Below are 14,011 nucleotides of genomic sequence, written 5' to 3' on the forward strand. Positions count from 1 at the left end.
TGACTACTAATCCAATTCCTTATTGCTTTTCAGCCTTTCCTTATTAGTTTAAACCATTGTATCTTGTTGGAAATTCTTTCTGGCCAAATTCCTTCGGCTATACAAAAGTAGGCACATTGTTAATTTGTTAGGATTCTCTTCTGGCCTTTTACCAATGTACGCACGTGATCTAGGTAGTTGGTCACCTAGGGTCGTACATTGTACACCCTAAAACAAAATTGGTTTGAGGGAGGGACACCTTCATCTAGGAGTCTAGGCGTATTGTACGTAGTAGTATCATATATGGTCCTCGATCTTTTTGCGTACCTCTTTTGAATTCATCTCAAGCATGTAAACTAATCATGCCTTGTAATTACGTGAAATTTTAAGCTAATACGGTAAATTCTTTTTGTACGTATACCACTTTTAAAATGTTCTTCCATAGTGCTGTAGTAGTCATTGCTTGAATGTTGTGGTATATATAGAGGCTATCACGTATTAATAATACATTAATACCAGTGGCGGACCCAGGGTTTGAACCTAGGGTGGACTTAAGTTTGCCCATATAAAAAAAACTTCGGGAGAAAATTCATTAATTGGAAAGAAGAGATACACATAAAAATGGAGGATATAAAGTCTTACCCCTCAAATGAAATGAAAAAAAATAAACTAGCTAAATTTAACTCTACGGTTCCATAAAGCTTTAAACTCATGTATGATCTCCTCATTGTTAATAGCCTCAGCATACTCTTTCTCAATATGAAGTACCAAACAATCACCAAGATACTCATCTTCCATCTTGTTTCTTAGTCTATTCTTAACAATATTCATAGCTGAGAATGCCCTTTCAGTGGTTGTTGTAGACACAGGAATAGTCAAAACAAGACTAATCAATCTATGAAGCATAGGGAAAAATTCAGACTTCCTTGTTTGCACCAAGGTGTGGCACAATTCTGCAATGGATTCTAATTTCTTGAATTTTGGATCACTACGCATATCCTTCTCATAATATGCACACTCCAATTCCAAAGTGCACATTTCACCATCATCAAAATCAGCAGGGTAAAACTTCTTTGCAAGATTGCAAACATCTTTAGTTTTGAAGCTTTTGAAATCATCACGAGGATCCAAGGTTGAACCAAGTATAAGGAGTTCTAATGCTTGTTCTGAGTATCTTTTGTTCAACTCACTCAACTGATAATCAATCAAACCATTGAACAAATCTATACGGTAGTGATGCTCAATTGATATGAAATTCTGTTGTTGGCAATCACGACCTGTTCCGGATTTGTAACGTGCACTCATATCAAGGTCATATTTTTCACAAAAAGATTCAACATCCTTTACCAAATCATCCCAACCTTCTTCTCTCATCTCTTGAAGAAGTGTCTTTGTAAGTCTAACAAAGTTCATTGCTTGCACAAAGTCGAGAGCTTTCCGCTGCAACGTCTGACAAAGAAAATCAGTAACTTTCATGACTTTGTTCATTAGAAGCAAGCAGAACACAAACTCAAAAGATCTCAAAGCTTTAAGAATAGCTTCAGCTTGTCCTTCCACCCTTTGATCAATCATATCATTAAGAGTTTTCTTTGTTGAACTAAACAATTCAACCAAACTCTTAATAGAACGGAAATGTGAGCTCCACTGTGTAACACAAGCTCGCTGTAAAGTACAAATTTGGTTTAGACCACTGCCTGTCTGAAGTTCCCCACAAGCTACAAGATTTGTAATTTCTTCTTTTCTCACTTCTCTCAATAAAGAATGCCGCTTAGCAGAAGAATCAACAAAATTCACAATAAGACTCAAGGTTTGAAAGAATTGCCAGATCTCATGAACTCCTTGAGCGGTAGCATTCAATGTCAATTGCAAACGGTGAGCATAACAATGCACAAAGTATGCATAAGGACACTCTTCAAGAAATAATGCCTGCAACCCATTATAAATGCCTCTCATATTACTAGCTCCATCATACCCTTGGCCTCTCATGTTTCTCACTTGAAGATTGTACATAGTGAGAACTTTCGAGATCTCATTTTTAAGAGTCTGTGATGTAGTGTTAGGAACACTTAGAATCTTAAAAAATCGTTCTCGAATCAAGCCTTGAGAATCAACAAATCTGAGAATAATTGCCATCTGCTCCTTACCAGAATTGTCTAATGCTTCATCAACAAGAATACAATATGGTGAATGCCCAATCTCCACTCGTATCTTGGTCCTCACTTTATTACCAAGAATATTTAGGAGTTGCTTTTGAATTTTTGGACTTGTGTACTTAGCATTTGCCGGAGCATTTAACACAACTCTATCAAGCTCAGGAGTCATTCTTCTAAAGGCTTTTTGAACTTCCTTAAAATATCCTTGATTCAAGGAACTTTCGGATTCATCATGACCTCTAAAAGGAACTCCTTGATTGGCTAACAATCTAACACCCTCTATTGCAGCCTTAAGCCTCAATCGGTTGTCTTCCACATCCTTCAATGACCTTGAATGCAAAACTGCTTCAATCCCCTTAGCGGGGTTTCTTAACGAGTCCCATTTTTGCATTGCAGCATTATGTGCAGAATTAACTCCTCCAACATGCCTCAACAACACATTATCACTTGGGCAAACCCTCTTCCAATTTCTAAACCCATCAACCGTGAAAGCCTTATGTGTATTCTCTTCGGTTTCAAAAAGAAAACATGGGAAGCAATAAGCTTTATCATGAGTAATTGAATACTCAAGCCATGGGTTATCCTTGAACCAACTACTCGGAAACTTACGTTGTTGACCCCCTTGTTCGCTATATGGAAATGATAATTCGGGTTGAAATGGACCTAACAAACTATAGGCTTTTCGAATATCATCTCTCATATTTATTGGCTGTTTCCAAATAGGACAACGTAATCCAGGATCACGTTGGAGATCATTGATATTATCTTGTGGTAATGACTCATTATTATCTTGTTGTACTGGCTCAGGAATGGAAGGTTGGAGTGGATCATCAATTTGTGGATTGCATACAGAAGGCTCAGAGATGACATTAGGACTAGATGATTCATTTCTTCTCGAAAACCATGAATCAATATATTTTCTTCTCTTCGGTATATGCTCAGACATTATAATCTAACACCTATACATCAAAACATTGATATTCAATTATTCAGCTAAGTGAACTGACCAACCAATTCATCTAAATATTTACATACATATATATATATATATATATATTCAATTTTAGACAATATAATCTAATCACAAAGACACAAACATGAAACATGCAGTCTAAAATCAATTAATCAAACATATAAATTGAGATATTCTGATATTCTCACCTCAATGGAGCTTGCTATCTCATTCAATTATGATATTGCCAACTTGCTTTCCAAAACCCCAACAATTCAAGTTTGAAAGTTGAAACCTCACTACCACAGCTTTTCAGATTCAATGAAGTCTCTTTCAATCTTAGACAGCCTAATTCATCAATCTATATTAGTATTGAATTGGAAATCTCATGATGCATAATGCAAAACCTCCCCAAATCCCCCAAATTTATTATGAAACCCTAAAAATTCAATTAATCAATTGACATTACTTACATAGAGTGAAAGGAGGGATGACTGGATGAGGGAATGATTGAGTGAGGACTGAACTCACTGAGGCACTGGATCAATTGTTGAGGGACTGAGGGAGGCCGGAGAGCACCAAAGTAATTAAGGAAATAATGATGGAAAACACATAGGATAAGAGAAATGGAAAACACTGAGGTTGGAGAGCACCAGAGTAATTAAGGCCGACTGTGATATATGCTTGTATTATATATTGATTTATTGTTTGAGTGGGTCAGCCGGTCAAGACTTGTAGCTCCTATAGGCCAAGTATAATCATTTTGATAGTTATATATGTATAACATTATGAATTTTTTTTTTGCCGTGAGAAGTGGGTGGACTTGAGTCCACTCATCAGTATACATGGGTCCGCCCTTGATTAATACTACTTGACATAATTACAGAAAATAAATCGCAATAATCACAATGCAAACTGTATACACATAGCCTGCTAAATATACTTTAATTAAATATGAACAACTCCCCCATGCAAAACGCAAAGCTAATCTTATGGCCCTCAAGATTGATTTGGAGAAGGCTTATGGTTTTCTTGACTGGAATTATATTAGAGCTTGTCTCCTTAAATTTGGTTCCACCCTACTTGGGTTAATCTTATGATGAACTGTATCAACTCTGTTACTTTCTCCATTTTGGTTAATGGTACTTCTACTGCCCCTTTTAAACATCTTCGAGGAATTAGACAAGGGGATCATCTATCTCCTTATATATTTATTCTCTATCTTGAACCCTTGATCCGACAGCTGACTATTGCTGCAGCCAATACGAAATCACACATAGGAGTTTTAAATTTTCCTCATGGTTATAGGATTTCTAATTTATTTTTTGCTGATGATTGTCTTCTGTTTGGTAGAGCATCTCCTACTGCTACGAGAAATCTCTTCCAACTTTGACCAAGTTTTCTAAAGCCTCTAGCCAACAGATAAACTATTTTAAGTCTACTTTTTTTTTTCTTCAAATGTTCCTAGCTCTTCTAAGAACTGTATATCTACTATTCTTCAAATTCAATCAAGAATTATTATTGGCAAGTACTTGGGTATTAATAATATTATTTGCTAGATGGATTCTCTTAACTCTAAGACATTGTTCTAAAGATGCAAAAAAAGTTTGTAGGTTCGAAAACAAACTTTCTTTCAAGAGGTGGTAGACTTACCTTACTTAAAGGAAATGTTTCAGGTATGCCTAATCATATACTTTCTTGTTTTAAATGTCCTTCTAAACTTGCTACTGATATTGACAAAATTTGTAACGAATCTAAAACCTAAAGCTAAGAAAGAAAGGAATTGAAATGCAAAGTTTGATATTCGATAGCCTGAGTGTCACGGGCCTACTTACTACGCAGCGGAATATGACCCGTGCGGCGCCAAGGTTACCCTTAACAAAGGCCAGCCTAACTCTTCATGCATCCATGATGCCAACTTCTTTTTCTTACTTGTGCGCCTCTCGTGTCATTCCAATCTTTCCAATATACATTCTTTGCTTGTGAGGTTCCCACAAACGAAAGCTACTCACACATGAGTCTCACACTTGTGACTTATCGATCACTTCCCCGTGTCATGGTACTCCCATGCCATCCACTTACCGATCGCTTCCTCGTGTCATGGTACTCCCGTAACACTCGCCCAACCGATAGGCTTCCGCGTCATTCCGGCTAGTGCCAACCCCTTACTAACATGCGTGCACCTTGCACCTTGTAGCAAGCGGCATGACAGTAGGCCGAGACCTTAATGGTCCTCGCTTCCATATATTTGATCGTTCCTTGGAAGCATGCGCACGTTACTTGCCTCCTGAGCATTAATCATCATGCTCACTCGACACATAGGCATCCTTTGTGAACCCCTCACCCACGGGGTATTCATGTGGACAACTCTGCTCTTGGGTGTTAACTTCATGGGCGAGGCTCGCCTCCCACATATCATCTGACATCGTATCCGTCTTGCCAGCATACTCTTTCATAGGTCACTTGCCCGCATCTGCCCACTATAGGCTTCCTTCCTTCTAGCACGGTGTCGCCCGTCCGTGCTTGCTGACAACTCTTTCCTTTGGGCAAGGTCGAACCCCTAACATATGCCCACGTCGCTTTACTCCGTGGCCATTGCGCACCACAGGGTTCCGACATGTAATCCTTCAGCCTACAAGTTCGCCCATGCCACTGGCATAAGGATCTTCCACGTACGAACCTCGCCACCTGCATGGACCCGCAATATCGGCCTGCCGGCCGATACTGCCCACGAGACATCCTGACTCATGGAAACGCATGCCTCCACTCTTTGGCAACATCCGCCCTGCTCCTAGGTTCCCCAAGGTCCCCTAGGAGTGACTCGCTTAGTGCCCCATAAGGCCGGCACCGAGGATGGTGGAGAATCAGACACCATGTACCCCCTATAGAGCATATTGGACAAAACTAGACTTAGTTGGAGGAAACATCAAATATCCGAGGAGGGGTAACTTCCATAATTAATTCAGAAAAGCTTATAAAAATATGCCGTCAAGTGCATTGAACTCTTTTCGACGTCCCAGACATTTTCTGTGTTCAGATTTTTCTCAAATTCCGAGCCTAAGTGCCTCGAACCTAGAAGTTTGTCTTAATTACAAAACTGCCACATGGACATGCCATTGACAGCCAATCCACCTGCAAACAGCCTGCATGATTGTCACTCGACACCCTCTCTTCGGCATAGCGCCTAGGAAGTATCACGATGGCACAACCATTTGTGCAGCTCGTGACACTGAGCTAGGTTACAATGAGACATATATACTCCAAAGGGAGTAATGAGACAAAAGTCACGTGCAAAACATGTGCACGAAATTAAACAAAACGGTGTGCTTCAAATGACTCGTTACATTGATAGAAACTTGTCCTCAAATTTCACTTTTCAAAATGAGAAAAGCACCATGAAGCTTCTCCTCAAGTTCAAATATAAGAACCCAACAGCATATGAGAGATGACATTCTTGAAATTTGAAGCTTAGATAAGCATTGGCAGGTTAACTTGTCCTCAAAAGTAGTGATCCTCCTCACCTGCTCGCCTAAAATAGCCAATTGATCAATAACAACAAATCTATAATCAACACCCGGATACAACTCTTCCCTAAGCGCCAAGCATCATCTTCGGACCCATAATTGTCACGAATGACAAAAGGAAATGGGTGATACAGACACCGCCTAGAAACTTCCAGTATCATTGTCAATAACAATATCAATCCATGTAGACATATAAATGGCAAGCCAATCCATTTGCATACATCCGGGCTTGACCTCAGAATTGCTTCCAAATGTCAAATTTCCCAAATGTATCATCATAGAAGTTCACTTCCCAGCCATGGTATAAATTATAGACAAGAGCTTCCGCTTCAAGCACAATGAGTAAGAAGACAGATAGTAGGTACATGTAATGGTAGCAACCACTTGTTGTAACTGCAACAACATTTCCCGAATATTTGAAAACTCCTTGAAGATTATGATGGTTGAGACTTTTAGTGAGCTTCCGGTACATGAAGGTCCATGTAATGTAATCCCCAACATCTTGCTTCTTGTTCACACTCATTCCACCAACTTCTGCATTTAGATTTTTAAAGATGGTAGAAAATATAATGGAAGAGGTTTTACTAAGATTGGAGAATATATCTCTTCCCTCTACACGTGCATAATATTTTTGACCCATCAATAAAGTTTTAATCACCACCAGAATCTCATGCATATAAGGACGTACCACTTCAGCCAATTTATAGAGCATTCTATCAGTTACCTTAACCAAGAGGTGCCCCATTTGATACTCTAAAGTGAGATGTATTAGCAAAGGCATAATGTTGCACAAGGGACCAACGCCAATGCCAAAGTCATAAGCTGCAGAGAAAGTGTTACCATACACTAATAATTACGAGGCCTGAAACCAAATTTTGGTGCCTCCTAACTATTTTTAGCACATCAAGAGTTGACCAGGAAGACGAGCTTTGCTCATTTTGTCCTTGTCCTGCTCTAGTGCATGAGCCTCAACTTCCAATTGGATTTCTTCATCAAATCTGACATATCCTCTATTTCTTAAGTGATGAACAACTTTAATAGTAACATCTGCCAATAATTCATCTAAAAAGCTTAGAGCAGGCGATGCGGCACAAGATACAGTCCTCTTTCTCTTGTTGGCTTGATTGGAACCAAACTGAAATAATAGAGCACCGAATAGTAGCTCATGGTCTGTAGCAAGAACATTGCCAAACTTTTGAAGGAAGTCGCATGAGATATCAACACATTCATATTTTATCATTGTGCTTGTTTCTAGGGCAGTAATTCCTTCATATACAGTGGTAACATAGACACAACAGTAGAGAACAATAGGAGCAACAATAATTTGAGATCTTCCTCGATTATGTCTAAGATGTCTGCTTGCTTCCACCTGTCCTTAAAAGCAGCCAAACACTACCACTGTAGTAATAAGACCAGCTTTAAAGCTACGAAGCAATCTTTGTCCTAAAAACAAGAAACACACATATAATTTTGACCAACTATAATGGCTTCCTTATCTTCCCTCCTTGAGCAAAATCCTTCCACTTCTTTCTGCATAGCTAGTAAAGATTCAACATAATTCGTAGATAAAGGAGCAGTAGGAGTTGCACCAGCAAGCAAAGTAGCATTTAACATAAGAGTTAGTTCATCACTAAGAGAGAGTGACCAGTCACCACTACCTTTATCTCAAACCTTCTTATCAAACCTAGAAAAGCATTGTTGTAGTGCATAGTGACTGATTTTCCTTGAATCCTCAATGTAATGCTTAAGCCTTTTGCATAGTGAACCATTTGTAACAATTTTACTCACAAAACTGAAATCCTTCACCATGCAATTAGCCAATTCCATAAAAATTAACTAAGACATACAATTCATCACCCCATTAGAAGGCATGACATGAATGCCTGGAATTGATGATGCAATCCCCTAATGACCCATTGACTTTTGATGCATCACAGGAAGTGTTCTCGTTGAATATATAGCTGGACTGGTTGTTGTACAGCTGCAAGGCCTTAAAGTACAGATGATTGTCCACCATTGTCAACATCCGCAGGACTACAAGTCTCGGAACCAAAAAGTGTTTTCACAACAAATGATTCATTATCAAAGCTAGTGCACTGGAAACAATGTGACTGAGCATTATTCTTCCATTTCACCCTATCATTCCCTTCAGTACTTTGAATCACCTCCCGACCTCCAATGCTAACACCCATGTTATTACTCACCAAATTCTAGGTATCAGTCATGCCAACAGGAATATCATCATTGAAGCCCAAAATAACTTCATGGTGTGATAAATTGTAGTTAAGTCTTTCCAAGATTCGAGTACTACCTCTAGCAATTATAGTACCTGACGGTGGTGATGGTGGTGTCTCCCTTGACAATGTACGAGACATAGCAACTGCAGTAGCTGGTATCGACCCAAACTTCTACAAATTCGGATCAGCTTCATAAGAGTCACGCTTTTCGAAATCATTGCCTCCAATCGGTCGTCATGTATCCGGGTAGGTACTACTGAAATTGGGCAAAGCTGAAAGGCAAGTTCGACCTGCATCAGATCTGAAATTGGATGTGGTGGTTCATAAGTTGACGGTGGAGGAGCAGAAGGATTGTATTGTGGTGGTGGGTTTGGGTATGGCTGTAACGAGGGTGGTGGATAATAACCCAATGGTGTTGGTAGATGGTCAGAGTGAGGTGGCGACTGCGATAGCAAGTAGCAGTGGTATTGATACTGGTTCAAGTAGCAACTTGCTGATAAAAAACTAGCATTCTAGGCGGCAAAAGCGGCGGTGGTTGTTGTTGTAGTTAGGGGTACGCATTTACCGTGGTGGTGTTGATTGTAGGCGGTGACATAAGTGGTTTTTGGGTGGCTGCATTGGAGCTGTCTGTTCCAAGCTAAATCGCCTAAACTCAGCTCGCATCTCGGACTGAAATGCCTCCATTTGGGACTGGAACGCCGTAGTGTTTTTCTGAAGCTCACGGCACCAGGCAACAGTCTCTTCCGAAATTTCGATCTTCATTCTCCTCACCTCATTTGGATCGGGTGGGCGCGGCAGATCAAAGGAGTACGGCAGTGAAATCTCGGCACTCGGCCCTATGAATTGAGGCTCTGATATCAAATGTAACGTATCTAAAACCTAAAGCTAAAGTTTGATATTCGATAGCCTGAGCTAGGTTACAACGAGACATATATACCCCAAGTGGAGTAATGAGACAAAAGTCACGTGCAAAACATGTGCACGGAATTAAACACAATGGTGTGCTTCAAATGACTAGTTACAAAATTAGTCGTAATTTTTTCTGGGGCAATGACTCTCCACCCTCAATTGCTTGGTCTTCTATTTGTACTCCTAAAGCTAAAGGTGATTTAGGTCTAAGACCTATTTTACATTTTAATCAAGCTGCTCTTGCCAAACTGGGTTGGAAACTTCTAACACAACCTCATAATCTTTGGGTTAAAATTGTTATAACCAAATACCTTAGACATGATTCTTTCTTTAAGGCTACAGCTAAATCTTTTAATTTCACTACTTGGAAAGGCATTCTTGACTGCACGACTCTTCTTCATGAGGGCATTAGATGGATAGTTGACTCTGGCTCACAAATTTAAATGACAATGTTGACTCTTACATTTTGAATGGCACTTGTTCTCTGAACATTGTTAGCATAGTGAATTATACTGATGTGATGCGTTGTATTCTTTGCAGATGCAGTACGTCGTACTCCTTGTCCCTTTTCTATCACAAATGGCACAAGTCGTCAAACTGGAGACCACGGTGGCGTGGTCTTCAACTCTCCGACGCTCAAGTTAGGCTGATGGTAATTTATGCAGAGTAACAGTAGAGGGTGTAGTGTACTTACCTTATGAGGTCAGGAGTTTGACATTTTATTGTTGAGTCGAGGTAGATCATTTACACCTCTTCCGGTGTGGGACAAGGTCCAATTAAGGTGGTCTTCTGGAGTCTTTCTTCGAATGCGCGTGAGGGCGCGTCCGTAGTCAGTTTGGGCCGCGAGGCGGCTCATTGCATAGCTAGTGCGGCTGGCTCACTATTAGTATTGCGAGACTGGGCTATTTATTAGCCTTAATGCGCTGAAGTGACTGAGCGGGATAGCAACCACGCCGCAAGGGTCTTGTTTCTGGAAAACGACTTGGCCAACGCCAAGGCCAAGTTAGAGAACGCGGTGAACCTGCAGGAAGATCTTCGGCAGGAGGTTGCCCGTCGGGAGGTGGCGAGTCGTTGGCAAAGCAAATGGCCATGGAGAGAGATGCGGCGCAATCAGCCCTTGTTGAGGCCGAGGGGCTTGCGAGGTAGGCGAAAGAGGAGGCAGAGGTTGAGAAGGCGCACGTGGCGGAGGAGGCTGCAGCCAGCGCAGTGGATGCTTTTAAAGCATCTGCGGAGATGACTGAGTACTTGGAAGGGTACTACGTCACGGTCGTGGGTGACATGATTGCGCAATTCCAAGAGCTAGAAATGCTGGGTCTTGCGGATTACGAAGTGCGGCTAAGAGAGCGAGGATTAGAAGCGCCGCCGATGCCGCACGAAGTAATCCCGCCTTTCTCGCAGCCTTCCTCTGCCAAAGAGGCCGAAGTATGGGGAGAAGATGGTAAGAAATATTTTGACTCTTCTTCTGGTTTATCTTGTGATGATGACATGTCTAATTCTAATTCGGAGACTTCTTCTCCTACTCCTTATTCTAATTCGGAGACGTCGACTCCTTGTTCCTTTTCTTGTCACAAATGGCACAAGTCGTCAAAGTGGAGACCACGGTGGCGTGGTCTTCAACTCTCCGACGCTCAAGTTAGGCTGATGGTAATTTATGCAGAGTAACAGTAGAGAGTGTAGTGTACTTACCTTATGAGGTCAGTGGTTTGACCTTTTATTATTGAGTCGAGGTAGATCATTTACTCCTCTTCCGGTGTGGGACAAGGTCCAATTAAGGTGGTCCTCTGGAGTCTTTCTTCGGATGCGCGTGAGGGCGTGTCCGTAGTCAGTTTGGGCCGCGGGGCGGCCCATTGCATAGTTAGTGCGGCTGGCTCACTGTTAGTATTGCGAGACTGGACTATTTATTAGTCTTAATGCGCTGATAGTTATGCTGATTATAACGGGCATAAGCCTGTGCCAACAAGCCTGTGCCAACAAACATCTTACAAAATCTTTTATCTCATGATACCCTACAGCAAATTGCAAGTATTCCTATTTCTCTTTTTCCTTGTGGAGACTCTTTTGTTTGGGCCTACTCCATGGTAACTTTACAATCAAATCTACAGCTAATCTTGTTCAAGCTAATTCTCCTGCCCATTCTAAATCTAAGGCTCTTCTTCAAATGTGGAAATTACCTCTTCCTCCAAAAATCAAAGTTTTTGCCTGGCAATTTAAGAGGCCATTTAAAAACAAGAGACTTGATTTACACTTCTATGACTATTGACACATGATGTCGTTTTTGTCATACTGACTCTGAATCTATTGATCATCTCTTTAGCTAATGCGCCTTTCTGAAATTTGGTCTTATACTGATATTCATTTTGATACCGATGCAACTTTATCCTTTCTTTAGTGGATGGATCAACAATTACTGCAATGTTCTAGGAATCAAGATTATCTTAATTGTAAGGTTTTAATTACTTGTTATAGTATATGGCATGCATGAAATAACCTGATTTTTCGACAAAGACATCAAACTCCTTTACAGATTTTCTATAATGCTGCAACTCTTTTTGCTTATATTATGTTGCCAATGTTTGGAATAGACATAGACCTCCTCCTTCTAAAATCATAGAATGGCATGCCCCTCCCAATCACTTTGTTAAATTGAACTTTGATGGTTCTGTACATTTGAATGATAATGCTCCTGCTGGTTTGCCATCCGTGATGATCAAGGCTATCTTGTTATTGGTTCTACTAGAAATTTAGGAAAAACTAATGTCCTCTTGGCTGAAGCTTTGGGTTTACGTGCTGGTCTCCTTGCCGCCTCTTTACATGGTTACACAAGAATTCAAGTTAAAGGTGACTCTAAGATCCTCATTGACTTTATCACAACTATATCCAAACTCCTTGGGCGCATTCAAACTATTGTCCATTATATTAGAAGACTAGCCGACCAGTTTATCTCTATCAATTTCACTCACATATGGCGTGAAGAAAATTTTCTCGCTGATTCAATTGCAACTTTAGGCCACTATACTGTGAGCCCCTGAAATTATTCGTCATTTTTGGACAAATAGAATACGTCAACCGATATTTTTCCTAGATGTTGAATAAATTGTTTGGTATTTTTGTATTAAACTACACGTCGGCACGAGCTCGGAAATATTCACGGAATATTTTTCTTGACTCTCGGTTTATTTTATACGAACTTTCAAAGTTTTATATTAAAATCATTTTTAGAAATTCATTTATGTCTATTTTTAAATCTAGACCGTTAGTTCAAGATCGAGTGATCTAGGTTGTCCATTTCCTACTTAAAGGGCCGAAGCCCCTTTTCTCCTTCTTCTCCTTTTTCTTTCTTCCCCTCTCTTTCTCTTCGCTCAATCTCTTTCTTCCCGACCTAGAAACCGGCCGCCTTCCTCACACTATGTCATCGCTATTCGGCCACCAATGGCCACGAGACCACCACTAAAATATTTCTTTCCTCTTTCTCTTCAAAACCCAATAACTGCATGTTGGATTTAAGCATCTTTTCTACTAAATCGAATTAGAGGCAGGTTGTAGCTTCCCCCGATTGCATCCTCGATTTACAGCTCCGGCGAGCTCCTTAGCCACCATTCTAGTATGTCTAGCTTCTCATCATGATATCCAACTCAATTTTTTTTCAATTTCCCAAATCAAACCTAATTGGAGTTCTCCTCTTTCTGCAATCTCCACCGTCAACCTTGTTCTCCAATGAGTTCTCCCTCCATCCTTAGGGCTCGGTGAGGACTTAGCTGTGTAGTGAAAAGCCTTGAAGCAACACCAACAACTAGAGTTAGAGCACGGAGGCGTAGCAGCACCAATCAGAGGATTGTTTAGGATTACGCCTACGTCCGGAGCATGTGGGCTACGGCTTCAACATACCAGGTAATTAAGGGGTGAGCCGCCCGCTAGGGTGAGCAGTTATCTTTCTGGGTTTGTGATATTTTTAATTATATTACTTCATTTGTTCCTATCTAGATACTTTATAAATGGTAATTTCAGTCTTCGTCTCGAGCCTCCACTCAAGATTAGATAATATATGTATTATTAAGTTAATATTTATTTATGAGTTTTCTGGTACCGTTACTCATAAATAAATAGTCAATAGTACTCGGTTCATCCGAACTGGAGAACCATGGCACCTGTTAGTTAGAAATTGGATGTTATATTAATCTTGGTCCATTTTCGGAGTTGCAGCAGGCCTCGGAGTCCCCCCCTGTGGTTCATCTTCAGCAGGCGTCGGAGTTTGTCCAT

At 40.5% G+C, this 14,011-nt stretch overlaps 1 protein-coding gene across 1 annotated transcript; it reads right to left on the bottom strand.

Annotated features, from left to right (window-relative positions):
* Positions 1-648: 648 nt before the first annotated feature.
* On the bottom strand, positions 649-3,078 carry LOC126787290 (uncharacterized). Its single transcript, XM_050513200.1, has one exon. The coding sequence runs from the start codon at positions 3,076-3,078 to the stop codon at positions 649-651; it is 2,430 nt and encodes an 809-aa protein (XP_050369157.1).
* Positions 3,079-14,011: the final 10,933 nt, after the last annotated feature.

This window comes from Argentina anserina, chromosome 3, assembly GCF_933775445.1.
Source record: "Argentina anserina chromosome 3, drPotAnse1.1, whole genome shotgun sequence".
NCBI classification, from domain to species: Eukaryota; Viridiplantae; Streptophyta; class Magnoliopsida; order Rosales; family Rosaceae; genus Argentina; species Argentina anserina.